General features: G+C 32.5%; 1 protein-coding gene across 1 annotated transcript; it reads left to right on the top strand.

Moving 5' to 3' along the window:
- Positions 1 to 3,678: 3,678 nt before the first annotated feature.
- LOTGIDRAFT_231708 (hypothetical protein) lies at positions 3,679 to 14,501 on the top strand. The gene is made up of 16 exons (XM_009054151.1): positions 3,679 to 3,749; positions 4,095 to 4,241; positions 4,760 to 4,859; positions 5,752 to 5,883; positions 6,677 to 6,750; positions 7,228 to 7,382; positions 7,637 to 7,700; positions 7,929 to 8,020; positions 8,270 to 8,446; positions 8,796 to 8,870; positions 9,451 to 9,618; positions 10,194 to 10,261; positions 10,517 to 10,559; positions 11,035 to 11,098; positions 11,836 to 11,912; positions 12,541 to 14,501. Exons 2-16 carry the CDS (start codon positions 4,115 to 4,117, stop codon positions 12,799 to 12,801), a joined length of 1,677 nt encoding a protein of 558 aa, XP_009052399.1. The 5' UTR covers positions 3,679 to 3,749; positions 4,095 to 4,114; the 3' UTR covers positions 12,802 to 14,501.
- Positions 14,502 to 15,922: the final 1,421 nt, after the last annotated feature.

Here is a 15,922-nt window from a genome sequence, read left to right as displayed (position 1 = left end):
TTTCTAAATTTGTATGTGTTTTCGGGACACTGATAGTATCCATTTGCACCATTCCAATTTTTAGTCAGATGTCTGTGGTTCCTGCAATTCCACAAATAATAAGTGTTTGATGACGTCACTAAATGCATCGCAAAATATTCTTTATCCCATAAGGTCCTTAGCTTTTAGTGAGGTCACTTTTTACAATCCCTTTAATAAGAACATCATAATATAAATCATAAATATATTATTCTGTATATTAGTAGATCCAGGAAAGATAATCTCTGATAGGTGGATTTCTAATAAATGATATCATATATTTGATTTGAAGTCTCTACCTATTAAAAAAATTACCAACCATTTAAAGCGAAATTAAAAAAATAATTCTAGAATTGATTTAAGTTAACAATACTCAACTCCAGTATCAGCATTGCACTGATGAGTCCCGGTAGGCCGAAACATGCTACTTGGCTCATACCTTGTTTAGCACTCTATCTGGAGTGTACCATTGTCGTTATCGTGTATGCGTAGCTCACTAGCTTGCTAGTTTGAGCACTCTGGCATGGTACGATGATACCACATTATGTGGGATCATCTGAGACGGCTATATAGCCAAACGTCAACTCCAGTATCGACACTGCACTGATGAGGCCCAGAAGGCCGAAACATTTCTGTTTGTAGTAAGTCAACAATTCTGTTACTATTGTTAATTACACAAATTTTCGTGCAAACAAAGTCTAATTAAAAAAATCTTACCCTCAAAATTAAATAACCCACATTTAGTATATAAAACTTAAATAACCGAAACAAAAACATTTCCAACAAAAACAGAATGATTTAGTCAAGGACAGTGGCTATGTTCGAAACATATTCAATATTGAGTGAAACTGTTAATAATATTATATTTAGATTAAAAAATGCCCACTGACCATGTTTGATAAAGAAATTCAATTACTTACTATGAAAAGACTGTTATAGTTCAGACTGTAAAATATAGGGTGAAAAAACCGACAATAATATTAAGATGTTTGAGGTCCGTATTTGATCAGGTTTGTAACAGTCAGCTGGTAAATAAACACAGGGACACGAATTTACTCACGCTTTCTTTTAAAGGGACACAATTTATGATTACGTTTGAAGTAAGTGTTATAATCAGTGGGACAAGCCCCACCCCACCCCCACCCCCCTGAAAAAATTCTGACAACCGACCAAATCCATTACTGCAACTATACACCATGCACAATATAGCTATATTACTTGCCCCTCCTAACAATCAAGTCAGGCTACGGGCCTGGTTACAATTTTAACGGTTAGGCCTCCGTCAGAGTTTGTGGACAACACAAATGTCTAGTTTGATTCCAATGAATCTTAATAACCCATACGATGCTATTGTTAAATCTTATCAAACCCCCGATATTGAAGAGGGCCTGTTTCCACAGCTGACCCTTGAACTTTTCTCGCCCTTAAATTTCGATTGATCGTTGATTAAGTGGTTGACAAAATATGATGTTTAGTTCACCAATTTTATAATATATGTAATAGAGTTATGGCCCTTTAATAACCTTTGGTGGCCCTTTGGTAAGGGTGGCACAGATTGAAAGTCCCTGTGTTAATTCAACACTCAAACGTAAAATCGATCGACCCCATTTTCGGTCACAGAATAAATAAAAATGTTGCCGTTTCTAAACACTTAAATGTTTTTTTACAGGTATAGCCCACCTTTACCATATGACTGTTGCACTATTTTCATAATCTATATCGTGAAGCACGGTATGCCTTGGCCTACTACAAACCGATAAAGAATATTTAGCGATTAGTGACGTCATAAAACATGTAGTTTTAGTGGACTTGCAGGAACCACAATCGTCTGTTGAAACTTGAAATGGTGCAAATCAATGCTATCAGTATCCCCGATACACATGAAAAATTTAGAAAACCTCTTTACAATCCCTATAAGTACTTGAAATCTAAAAAGAGCCTGTTGCGGAAACATTGCTTAACTTTTAGATAACAATAAAAACACAAACGCTTGGTTGATATTATTTCAGTTACCGCCAATACAGATTCCTTTAAATAACCTTGGAACGTTCTACATATTTCGTTCCCAGTAAAAACATGTAAAAATATTGGTTTCAGGATCGTTGTCGACTGGTAAAACTTGGCCACACTGCGAGAACAAGCACCTGCGTGGTGTGTACTCTAAATGTACTAATAACCGCAGTAACCCTAACTCTTCAAATTAAAAATGCCAACTTACGATAACATACATTGTTTCAAAGGACATGAAAGATGTCTTTAAAATGATAATACGCGCCTTTCAGTTATCTAATGAGTATTATGATTGTTATAAACCTAATTACTAGGGGGTCGCTCTGTGAAAACTGACATCGTAATGTGCCCTTAGTCACGAAGAGTCACGAAGAGTCACGAATTGTCTATCTTTCGACCCCTTAATTTGCACACTAGACGAAAATTAAATTGGTTAGTCTGCAGTATGTCAGGCGTTTGTCAAAGGGATTTTATTTGCTCTGGCTTTTATGTCAAACCTTTTGGTCTCTTTTGCCGTGACCATAATATCTTGTGCCAGTATTAATGTGACCAAATTTCCTGTGACCAAGTTACGTAAGTTTTGCCTTGGCATTCAATGTTTCCCTTTGCGATAAAAGCCACAAGACTGACACAGAAAAGCGTCCATTTTTTCAGATGGGACTATAAACCATGCACTTGTGTGTGTGTACTTGTGGATTGACTCCATTCGTTGTAGTTTTTTACGCGTCAACACTTTCGCTTGTAGTCTCCCTTTATGCTTAATACACACATGAAAAAGGAAAAGGTAATGAAGGGGGTTTTACGCCCTTCTTTTTCCATGTCGGATCTGGATCACTTACTGGGAGAAACTGGGTTGAAATGGAACATAATTCTGAATAAAACATTTCGATTCTCCCAATTTCATAATTCATGCATGATATCACCTGGGCCTATTCACAGATTGCTCAAACGAAAAATTGGTCACAAGGAAAATTGGTCTGAGTGATGCCATCTTCACAATATGAAGCTATTTCGAACTGCGTCTTATACTTTGACTGCAATAGCCACTATTTTTGTATTACGGAATGCAACGATTTGATTGGATTATAAAATAGCGAATACAGCCAATCAGAGCACTCGACAGAAAGACTGTAAACATTATGGCTCATTATTTACAGCCTTTTATATTCGATAGCTCTGATTTAATGTTTTCGCTAGCGTACATCCAATAAAATGGCTGCATTTACAAACTTCCATGATACAAGTTTGTATAGTGGCCATTTCTTTTGATCCAGGAAACATTACTATGCACCACCAAATCCGGGTCTTTCCTCAAAGTTTGAGTCTATTTTCGTAGAAAAATCTGTATTCAGAGGCGACTGTATTAGTCATGGCAATCAAGACTAAATGTAGCGCCATTCTATTGGTGCAGAGAATAACAACAAGCCTTGATTGTCACACATAAGATAAGCAGCGTAGCTGTCAAAGCCCACGTGACCGGATTTTCGGTTGAGGAAGCCCTACACTACACAAAACTTATCTGGAAAGTTTAAATTGAAAGTTCGATTTAGGTAATTACAAATTTCTTGGAAATATTTACTTAACGTTTAGAATTTTCTTCCTCGTTGTTGAGGAAATATTAAAGCGCTATCAGACTGGATAACTACATTTAACATCATTATAGTTTAGTTTTAGCCAAGTAGGGTTTAAAAGAAGAAATAAGAAACTATTGTCTGAGCAAAGTAAAAAGTTTTTTGATTTATTTTTTTGTTTTATGAGAATTGTAATAGGAGCCTCAAACTAGTACTGTTAGTCTCAGAATGCCTTCAAAATTTCTTTTTTACAGAGGAAAATTTTCAGCAAAAATTTATGATCTTTTTGGGTTAAAATATCTAGGAGAGAAATGTGTTTCTTTTCAATGTAAACTTACAAAAGATTATATTTTATCAACGCAGAGACATTCTAGGACTATCAGTACCATTTTGAAGCTGATATTCCAATTCTCCTGAAAAAATTAGGAAAAAAATTCAAAAAACTTTTTAATTTGCTCAGATAATTACAAGTTTTTTTTTTGCTTTAATTGATAGTTAACTTTTAGACGTTGAAGATGAAGGGGTGTCAAAAGTTCCTGATGTTGTGGTCTGTTATATTTGTTATAACACTACAGTTTGATGATATCTTGTCAGTAAAACCAGGATTCCAAGCCAGAATAACAGATAAAGGTTTGAAGTATGGTAAGTATAAAAAATAGATAAAAGTGATTGATGCTATGTAACTTAATGTAAGCCTGACCTGTGCCTAAATTAAGTTTTGAAGTTGGTAGAATGGTAAGTATAGAGTAGGCCTAGGCCTAGCAGATAAAAAAGATTAATGCAATGTAATTAAGCTATGCCTAAATTAAGTTGTTAAGCCTTTTTTACAGTATGGGGGATATCTGGAATAAAAAGTTAAAGAAATTGTTGGTTTTGTCAAATTACAAATCAATTTTCTTCCTAATGTCTTGATTTGAAACATTTGCATAGTTAATGATATATAGGCCTGCTCTTTTTACTTTTTGATGGTTGAATATTGAGACAAGTAGATCTACATAGGCCTACATCACAGTGGTCTACAGTGCTTCTTACACATCCTGAAAAAATTGTTTCTATTCCTGAAAAAAAGGTACAATGTATAGGTCTTTAGATCTTAATATTTTCTCTATAAGGATATTTTCCCTATCAAGTATTTTGTAATTTATTATCTTTTCTTTTAGCTAGTACTTCAGCTATTAATGCCCTATCTAAAAAACTCAATGGCCAGAAGATTCCTGATCAGAGTGGAAAATCAGGGGGGGTTTCATATACTGTTTCTAGGTACGTATTTTTTTTATATTGAACAGTTAGTGATTCTATAAAACCACTGGCTTTAGTTACAATTATAGAGATCTGCCTAGAAAATTATATGGATTTACTTAGCTATAAGCTTAGTTTTGGAAGAATCTGCAATATTCTATGTGGGTATCAAAAACTCAAGCTTTAAACCTAAATCTACGGCAGGCTAAGTTTTACATGTCATTGTTGAGTTGTTGACATCCAGCCAACTCCAAAACTTCTCATGGCAAAAGTTTAATATACTTGTTGGCAATATAGAACATTTAATTGTTTATGATGTATAGGCTTAATATATTAGGTTTATATTAGTAATAAACTTGAATAAAAGCCAAGTTGTACTTCAGATATAAACCAAGGATTAAGGTTAATATTTCACTTACAATACAATAACTCTAATCCAGGAAATAATATGATATTCCTTATCTGATATAAAATATCCATGGTTTTAAAAACATATGATATTCATTTCAATCATTTAAAAGTTTCCTTGTGCATGAATTTGCCCTTTGTTAAAGGGACTGGTGCACTATTATTTTGGTCAATCATACTTAAGTCTAAGAAACGGGATTTTGAGCCTTTGTGGCCAGAATTATCTGCGTTTGAATGTTAAAATAACGACTCATCATTACAATTGTAATTTTTCAATAGCTTGTGAGTTTGTATGAATTCAGCAATTAATCTGATTCTCTCAGATGTCACTTATCGCCGAAATTTCAGTTGCTTGCAGATTCTGCCCTCCTAATCTGAGCTTACTTTTGAGTCTCCTGATGAACATCAGTTACCTATGAAAGCTCTGACATGTTCATCATTTGTTATACCTTGAATTGAGAAAGGATGTTATGATATAATTGCTGAATGTCTGTTTATCTTATAGCATGGTGATAACAAGTTTTACCAAGCCAGCCAGTAATATTGCTGTAGTACCTAGTACAGGTTTAAAATGGTCTGTCAATGGAGCTGGTATTTCTATGAAGGGTAATTGGAAATACCAATATAAAAAAGGATGGTATGTACATATACCATATTTTTGTGTGTATAGAACTAAAAAAAATTCGAACCTCAAGAATTTGCTAAACTGGCAGTGCACATTATAAACAGTGACAAAATTATTTTGAATTTCAATGTCTCAGTCCCAAGTACTTGCTGACTGGGGAAATATTCTGAGCAGACAGTATTAAACAGACCTACATGTAAATAAAGATACTTTCAAAAGCTGACATGAAAATAGAATACAGATTGAGGCACCTCATTGTCTCCATATCATTGGTAACTTTACTTGCTGTTTTAGTATTCACACTTTTAGCTTTGAAATTAAAAATGAAGCTTATAAATGTTTCTTACATTTTGTTTCAAAGAACGTCTGAAAGGTAATAGGCAATGTTCAAAGAGAGTAAGCCAAAAATTATATCCATTATATCCAGATAAGCCTAATTATGACCGTTGTATAATGCAAATTTATTTATTAATATGCATTCTTGATATCAGACATCAGAATATTATCTTAATAGGCTCAGTGCGCTTAAAAAGGCAAGAGACACTTTTCTATACTTTAAAGGATAAATGCACCATTTTTATTACCAATCATATCTTGGTCTCTGAAACGGGAATATTGTAGCTAAGCCAATCAGTAAGAGTTTGAGCCTTTAGGTCCATGTGTGTGAATTATCCGCGTTTGAAAGTTAAAAAGACTAGTCCTCTTTTCTTGTCCCTTTAAAACTGAAATACTTATTTCATAATTATCAGAATCTACCACTGTTATGATCTTAATATATCTTTATATTTATATCTTTATACTACAGGTTTAAAGTGTCTGATCATGGTCGGTTTGATGCCTCTGTTAATGGAATTACATTTTCTTTAACTATGGCTATAGGTTAGTAGAAATTCTTATCACAACCATTTAGCTTTCAGTAAGACTGAAGGGCAAGTTTAAGATGCTTAAATAGTTTGATTGCATAAATGGTAGAAAAGTTGTTTAACAAGAGTTCAGTTTGTGCTATTGTTTCAATATCTTGACTAAAGTTTGTATGAATTAAGTGAGCTCAAAACTCAATACCTGGACTAAGCACACTCACAAATATTGATAATGAGAGATGCTATAGTCTATAAACTCTACTCTATTTGACGGAGCTTGACATGTCAGCATGTGTTTCAAATATATTACCGATAATCATGAGGGATCTATGATATGACACTAACAGAATAAGTTAGTATAGTAGGCTGATGTGAAAAGTTCATAAGCTGCTACTAATGTTTCGCTTATATTTTATATGCATGTCGAGTTTGGATCGTTAGTGCTTGGTTTATTTGTTTTCATGGGTAAGTTATATATTTTTGCATATTGTTAAAGGTAAAGATGGAAATGGCAGACCAAAGATCTCAGCGTCCGGGTGTAGTTGTGATGTCAGTAGTGTCCATATTAAATTTCATGGTGGAGCATCATGGATCTATAATATATTTTCTGGTGTTATTGAGCGTAAATTGAAGGGTATTTTAAAATCAAAGGTAAGAAACTCTATTGGCTATATTTATATTGATTGTATTAGTGCTGGGTATTGCCAGCTATTCCACGATATGATACTTATTGCTCTGATGTGTGCATAATTGACACAAACTTATCTAATGCAACCAACAGATGTTTCAGATACAGAATCTCCTACAGTTTTTTTAAGGAAGGGTAGTTTTCCAATATAGTACAATAGCCTGACTCTGACTAGATTATCCTAAGCCTTGCAAGCACATGTCTATTTTAATTGTAGATGTGTTCAGAAGCTGTTGATGCTGTAAATACTGATGGAGAAAAAGAAATGAAGAAAATTCCAGGTTTGTTTATTTGTTTGAAAAGTTAATGAATGTAAAAAAGTTGATTAGGGAAAAAACTGACGTTTCTTATCCTTTTACATAGGAAAAGCCTTAAAATCCCCTAAACAGCACTTTTGACCTAATAAGACCTCTGAATTTAATGGTTTATAGAAACACCACTAAAGAATAAGGATTGAAATTAATGTTAAAACTTATTGGAAATATTGATTGATTGATCTTCTATTTCAGTTAATGTGGAATTAGCCAAGAAATTTTTACTGGACTATAGTTTGATTTCATCGCCCTCTTTTTCAAATTCCTACATGCAAACATTCCATAAGGTGAGAAAAACATAATAGATAGTCAAGAACTGGCTGATATTCTTAAGGGGAAGTATGCTCTGACTTAATAGGTACTCTTGCCAAAGTACACATGCTTAATATAGTGGACAGTAAACTCAATGAGCACCTTTGATACCAAACAAGTTAATGTAAATGAATTAATGAAATGAAAACTATATGAGTAATAGGTATAAGTACCAAATTATATGCTGGGATATTTGGATTAATAGATTTATTTATGATTTATAGGGTGAGATATATTGGAAAGGAGGTAAAGAAGATATACCATTTCAACCAGCTGATATACCAGCTATTAAAAGCAGCTCTAAGATGGTATATCTATGGCTATCTGACTATATGGCCAACTCTATGGGTTATACAGCATATAAAAACAGTTATTTGAAATATAACTTAACAGCTAAAGATGTAAGTTTAGAATTGGAACGTACTTGAAGCCTATTTTAGATTTATTGTCCTGTAGTTTATGAGCACAAACTTGATAATGATATGTGGTATTTTATGGCATACTGCACAACATTTTGTAACCAGTATTTTCCATTGGCAATGTGAAAATTGTTTAATATTGCTGGTCAATACCAAGAAAATGAAAAATTGTCCTATCTTGATAGAAAAAGGTTAGTTATATGATAAAATTATAAAATTGAGATTGTTGACAAATATATTAATGTTGTAAATATTTCAATGAATTAAGTGAATTACAGAGTGTTTTTCAAATTTAGACTGTTTATTCAGAGAAATATTATCTTATTTTAAGCTACCAGCTGGTAATAGATCTATATTAAATACAACATGTTCTGGACTGTTCTGTATTGGTAAACTAATCCCTCAGGTAGGTATATATAGACAACTCCAGTCACTCCATTCTCTCTATACATTTACAGAGTAAATCGTGCTTTACATTTACAGAGTAAATCGTGCTTTGACTTGGATTGAAATCTAGTTAGATCACAGCTAAGCTCCTCCCACTTGTTATACAACAAAAAGATCACAGGAAATAATGTTCTAAATAATTTAAAACCTATTTTACCAATTATCTTCAATTTTCTATGAAGTATTATTAAATTACTGTAATTTTTATACGCCCACATGAATATGACAAAATGTTACAATAATGGAATTGATAAGATCTCAGACAAGTTGTAACTTAACGCATTTTCGATGAACGGTTTTTGAGTTATTGCCCTTGACTTTGTTAAAATGCGTCGAAATTTGTTAAAAATAATTTGTGAGCAGGATTGACGCTACAGTTTTCAACCAATTCTGATGAAACTTGGTGTGATCATTGGAATTGATAAGATCTCGGAAAAGTTCTAACTTTTGTGATGTGATAAATATTTTGTGAAGTGGGGACCATATTAATTAAGTTTTTGATGAGAAGATTTTTTATTATTATAATGTGTACATTTCAGATTGGAGAGAAATATCCCAATTGTGTCGTACAAGTAAATATGGTTGCCAACAGTGCTCCTAAAATGGTTATTTCACCACAAGCTATACAAGTGGATGCTTCTGGGGTTCTTGATCTATATGCCAAGAAACAGTCTTCACCAGATATCTTTCTTATAAAACTTAATATGGTATGACATTCAATTTCATTAACAAAGACAGAAAGAGAATGTACAGGTTCATCATCTGTTTGGCCAATCATATCTTAGTCTTAGAAACAGAAATTTTTTAGCTAATCAGTAATAGTGTTCACATCTCACCATTGAAATTCAAGACAGGTATAGAATTTAAAGTGAAATTCCTAGTTTAAGGAATTTTCATACATTTCTAGTACTTTTGAAGACTAATTGCATATATTCAAGAACCAAATCAACCTGCAAACTTTGAGAGTTTTATATTTTATGAAGATAACAAGAATTTTCTACCTTTTGTTCTGGTTGGTCAAAATATGAAATATGAATAGTCTTTCCTGGACAAACATGGAATAACTGGAATAATGAGGAAATATTATACAAAATCATACATATAAGTATCATATTGATAGAAATTATGCATGTGTGAAGGAGTTCAATACAAAAGTCAAGGGGTTTCTAGTAGATTGACTGTCTCGGTAAATATAGTCTTGAATAGTGGTCATTTTTTAGAAACTTTTTAATTCTGTATGCCAATACGAAAGTATATTTTAATTCTATTTTCATATTTATAGACATTAGGAATTGATTTAAAGGCATCACTTAAAGGAGAGATTTTATATACTGAAGTTTCCAATCCCAGGTAATGCTGGAATTTATTTCTATGAGTGGCCTGCCATTATTACTGACGGGACACATTCTTCCATAACACAAGTTTGTCAGAGTTGCAACCTATGCTGAAAGTCCCCATAGTTAGTTATGTTTTTTGGATTTATATTTTATATTTCTGTAAGAAATTGATGGTTATAAATATATTGAGAATTGACAACTTATAATAAGTAAGCATATTGATTTCATACATGTAAAATATCTTTTAAAATTATTTTTATCCTTGTAGATTGATAATTGGTGTATTAAAATCAGCAGTCGGTGTTGTCAGTGTAAGTACTGAATCTTATCTAGGTGTATAGTGTATAGCACAGTTTTCTTGTAGAAGGAACTGAGGGCTGACTCGTATTGGACAAGTTTTTCCAGAATATTGTTTTGATATTTTGAGTGGTTTCAGTTGAAAATTCAGCACTTTGTACCCTTGAAGATTGCATTCCGACTCACAGTTTAACTGAGCTCCACTACTGCTGAACTAAACCATTAAAAACCTACACAATCTTGAGCTCTTAAGAAAAACTTGCAGTAAATGACTTACAACATACATCATTAATTGATGGTTTTGAAAATACTAAAGGCAAGATTGAAAATGAAGTGTCTTTTAACTTGCACATTGTTTGATTATAAATTTGTGACTGAGATTTTAAGAGCACTCTCATCATATCAAACGCTATTTCCTTGTGTATTTCTTCCTATGGTTCCCCTCACTGTTATAAACATATGAATAGACTATCTTGTCATCTATTGTAGGGTCCAGTTATTCAATCATTGATTAAATTTGGTGTACAGTTGGTAGTTATTCCAAAGTTAAACAGTAAGTTTTTTAATTTGATACGGGGAAAAAAGGCAAAAATGGAAGTGAGAATGTGATAAGAGACTTAAATTATGATAAAAAGAAAAGATTTTATGATATTATGCTGATATATTTGAAAAGATCTCAGATGCATTTGAATTTATCAAATTCTGCATTGAAATCTATTAGTTATGTTAGGGCTCATACTTTTGGGTCACATTCATTGTACAGTGTACTCTGTGTAATCTGACATGCATTGAGACAGTGAAAATATGTCGGATTATAGAGAGTGTAGGCGTACTCAATTTTCAGAATTTTTATCATCAGTTATTATTTATAGCTATTGATAGCTCAGTGTACCCAACTATAGATATTATTATGTCAAAAAAGACAATTCATTTCATTCATTTTGATTAAGTAATTCTGATAGCCTTGCTCCTATGTTATTTTCAAATGTTGTTAGGTTTCCAATCCCAGGTAATGCTGGAATTTATTTCTATGAGTGGCCTGCCATTATTACTGACGGACACATTTTTCCATAACACAAGTTTGTCAGAGTTGCAACCTATGCTGAAAGTCCCCATAGTTAGTTATGTTTTTTGGATTTATATTTTATATTTTGTAAGAAATTGATGGTATAAATATATTGAGAATTGACAACTTATAATAAGTAAGCATATTGATTTCATACATGTAAAATATCTTCAGTAATTATGATAGCCTTGCTCCTATGTTATTTTCAAATGTTGTGTACTTAGATATTGGTGCTAAAGGACTGAGCCTACCAATAACCAAAGAAATCAAGTTCAAGAATTCAGAACTTATATTACAAAAGGTATGTTTCATATTTTGTTCTTTGATAATTTGTCTTGAGCCATGAGGATGTCCTAGGATGGCACGAATACTATGCCTGGCATATGAATTTCCCTGATATATATATAGCCCATTAAATGGTTAACTGTTAAGCATGGAGGGAATCAGTGCGGTATTCATCAGCTATAAGCATAAACAATAAAACAGCAACTTGGGGGTTTCATTACATAGAAAATGCAAAGTTTTGCAGGCAGGTAATTTCTACCTATTTAGTGATCACTATCTTTTATCACACATTTTTGAAAAGTTGCCATCTATTTTGAATAATGCTTTCCTGATGAGGATTGTTTATCTGAAAAGCGTGTTGGTGGCATGATATGTGCTCTAGTCTATGAGAAATTTGGGTCCCAATATTGTTTAAATCATGTACAATTTGATTATATATTCGGCAGATGTCAGCCAGCACATTTTCATTTAAATGAGAGGGCCCTTTTAAACTGGTGAATTCTTTTCACTCCTGAGGCTTACAATTTCAATTCATCTTCAGCCTTATCTATTTTTGAAAGATATAAACCAGCTTCTGTCAGACTGATGAAATCTCCCCCAAAACCAGCTCTAATTTTAGACAATTATTTCCCTTTTATTTACAGGATTCCTTAATGATAGCATCAGATATAGCATACATTCCTCCTAAAGGTGATACACCTGTCACAGTTTCAGACCTAACTGAACTACCACATCTTAACCTGAAACTAGATCACATGGGAAAATGGTATCAACTGGCCAATAAATTGAAGAAACCAAATACATTGAACCATGTGATGGAACCATTATCTCAGCATAACAGGAAACCAAGTTTTCAATTTATTGGAAACAGGTTCAAGAATATTATGAAACCATTATTGAAATAGAATTGAGATTTATGTCTAATATTGTTGATGCCACATCAAGTGCCTAGAGTGGGGGCTCTTCCTCATTCATATATACTGAAGTAGCTTTAGCTTTAAGCAGCAATGGTGAAATATTTTGTTCAGTCAGTTTTATAGTATACACTTCTGTCTCTATTTCTCTACCTTGTTGAGATTATTGTATTTCTTCAATCTGATTGTTCAAGATGTATTTTGGTGATTTTTCTGCAAGTGTAATAACCTGCAGAAATAAAACAAATCAAAAATACAGATATGCATATAATCAGATTGAAAACATGAGAATAAGTTCTACTTGTCCAACTGCAGTAGGGATGCAGGCTGAAATAGTTCAGTTGGGCTGAAGAACGCATAGCTTGAAACTCTGAGTAACAACATGTCTCATATTTTGTTTCAATATTTCATTTGTAATTCTGCTTATTATCTGCAGGCTTCCATTATGTGATTCTTTTGTATGGTTTTTTTTAACAAGAAATATACTATACTAAAAATACTACACTGGTATTATAGAATAGTCGTGTATATTAAGTACAGGTAGACTGGCATTTAAATTAGTCAAACAGAAGCCTTAAAGGACTTTTTCCACACATTTTTGTTTTTATGGCTTTTGAAATTGCTGCAAATTTTAGAAAAAAAAACTCACATCCAAGATACATTCCTATTATTGTAAGATTATAGTTTGAAGGATTTATTAGCTAAATTGGTTATTTTCAGCTTTATTATATAATCTCAAATACTCAATATTCTTTTATATTTGGTATATTAACTGCTTTTTGCAGACTTTCTTCTTACTATGTTTTTTAATACTTATGAAACTACTTAAATTATAAAATATCTTTCACAATGTCTAATAAATAATAGAAGTTTATGATATTATATTAATAATGTTAAGAGTGAAGAAGTTCCTAAAAACTTATATGTAAAGCACTGGCCAAGGTCACAAATAAAGAGATAAATGTTCAATATTAAATTGACTGTGAGGGCCAGAGTTCAACATAAAATAACTACACGTCAATATCTCTCTCTCCTGTCATTTTCCTTCAGCAACAGACAATATTATAGACATATTATCCACATGTTATTACCATCGCTAAAGGAACATGCTCACCCGTAGAACACGAGTGTTTTCATTTTTATCGTAACAATAGTTGCTAATGTTACTCAAATAGAGAAATTTGGCTTGATGAGGCTTGATGAATATTTCATGAAATCCAATAGCCTACAGCTACCTTTGACGCAGATTTTAAAAAAATTGTATCACCACTACTTTTGATTTAATCTCTTCATTCAAGATAAGTTTTCAAATTAGAACCTAGATATCAGCTCTCACAGTCACTTTAAGTTGTTTATATTTATGATTTTGGGTTGATTGTTACTTTGTTTTCCATATATCTACTAAGTAACTAATTAAATGTCCTCTGTGTGAAGCAGACCTACCCCAATTTATGTCCAAAATGTTACTATCCTTTATGAAAAGTAAATTTGATTGTCTTTAACCTTGCAAAAATTAGAGGCTATTGTTTAATTTTTGGATACCAAAATCTCTACTTTGTAGCCTCGGTTTTCGGCTTCAATTCAACTGTATTAATAGAGGAAGGTATATAGTGGAATATTATTTTGAAATTTAATTATTTGATATAAATATTTTTGGTACAAGTTAACAATAAAATATATTTTGTAATACATATTGGATCTTATTTTAATGCAATTTGACTCTGGCATAGATTGACACAGTACCTTCAGATTTTTTAACCAATGTATAAGTTGTATATTTTTTCAGGTGTGATAATAAATTAAGGCCCTAAGTGCTGCAGACTGTGTATAAACAGTTGAACAAAGAAAAAAGTAGTTCTGTTGCCCTGGCAAAATTTAAAAAATAAAATTTTTTACATCATACTTTTCTGCACCATGTAGGATAATGAAGATGGGCAATGCCATGCAGGGTGCAATGAGGGAAATTTTGCCAGGACAGCGGAATTAGCCTACTCTTTTTCAATTTCCAACTGTTAAAGGACCTTAACATGCACAGCCTGCAGCACTTAGGGCCTCAATTTACTGTCCCATTCGAACGACTTGACGCTTTTTCCATGTCAGTCCCTGTTACCTGCATCACTGACAGGGAAACCCGATTGAACTTGGGTCTAATCCACTTAGTTACTGTGGCTCCCTGGCAAAATTTGAAGGGGATGTTTTTCGTATAGAATTAGACCAAAAATTTTGCGTTCTACTATTTGCTGTATGTTTCTCATTTACTTGGTTGCAAATACAAATAAATGTATATAAGGACTACAGTGGAAATTCAGAAACCCCAATATTGGCACGCCTTTTACTAGCAACTGAATATTGATATCAAATTTAGATTAAGAATAATTGGATTTATACAGGGTTGAAAGATATGAGAAACTAAATAATTCAGATTGAAGTTTTGTTTATTGAATATATCTGGGTAATTCTGACTAACTGAAGATGAAGATGAAATACAAATTGTCATGGAATTTCAATTTCAAGCTTACATTGATGGACTTGAATATGTTTTAGGTAGAGCTGTAACATTTTAAATTCCATACATATTCTTACATGCACTAATATCTCCACAATTTATAATAATAATTATTGCAACTTATTGTGAGGTATAATGAAGAGATTATCACAAAATAAAACTAGAATTACATCCATAGACTACTATATACTACTAAAATAACATCTTCACAATGGTCAAGGTATTACACCTTCACCTTATACCTTGACAGCAATGACCCATTCTCTTGTATATGCAGTTTGTGAATGCAGCAATTTGATTGGATTGTATCTGAGCCCTTGACAGAAAGATTGTAAAAAATAGTTACGCATGAAATCGCAGGCTCTGACTGGTTATATTTGCTGGCGTACAATCCAATCAAATTGCTGACTATGAAACAAGAAAGTGGGCCATTGCAGTCAAGGTACACCTGTGTAAAATTTTCATCTTATAATATTTCAAGATATAAATTCATGTTAACTTTCAATTCTTATGATTATTTAATAAAAAAATAAAAGAGATTTTTAAAGCTCAAGATATGACTAACGAATACAGTCAAATAAACTGAAATTGGTTAAAAATATGACT

The sequence above is a fragment of the Lottia gigantea genome, assembly GCF_000327385.1.
Source record: "Lottia gigantea unplaced genomic scaffold LOTGIsca_21, whole genome shotgun sequence".
NCBI lineage: Eukaryota > Metazoa > Mollusca > Gastropoda > Lottiidae > Lottia > Lottia gigantea.
This window is presented reverse-complemented; position numbering and strand designations above follow the sequence as displayed.

Excerpts from the sequence above, each read along its gene's own strand:
- LOTGIDRAFT_231708 (XM_009054151.1), top strand. The coding sequence starts at position 4,115 with ATGAAGGGGTGTCAAAAGTTCCTGATGTTGTGGTCTGTTATATTTGTT. Across the intron at positions 4,242-4,759 it reads AGATAAAGGTTTGAAGTATG|CTAGTACTTCAGCTATTAAT; the intron begins GTAAGTATAAAA and ends CTTTTCTTTTAG. Across the intron at positions 8,021-8,269 it reads ACATGCAAACATTCCATAAG|GGTGAGATATATTGGAAAGG; the intron begins GTGAGAAAAACA and ends TATGATTTATAG.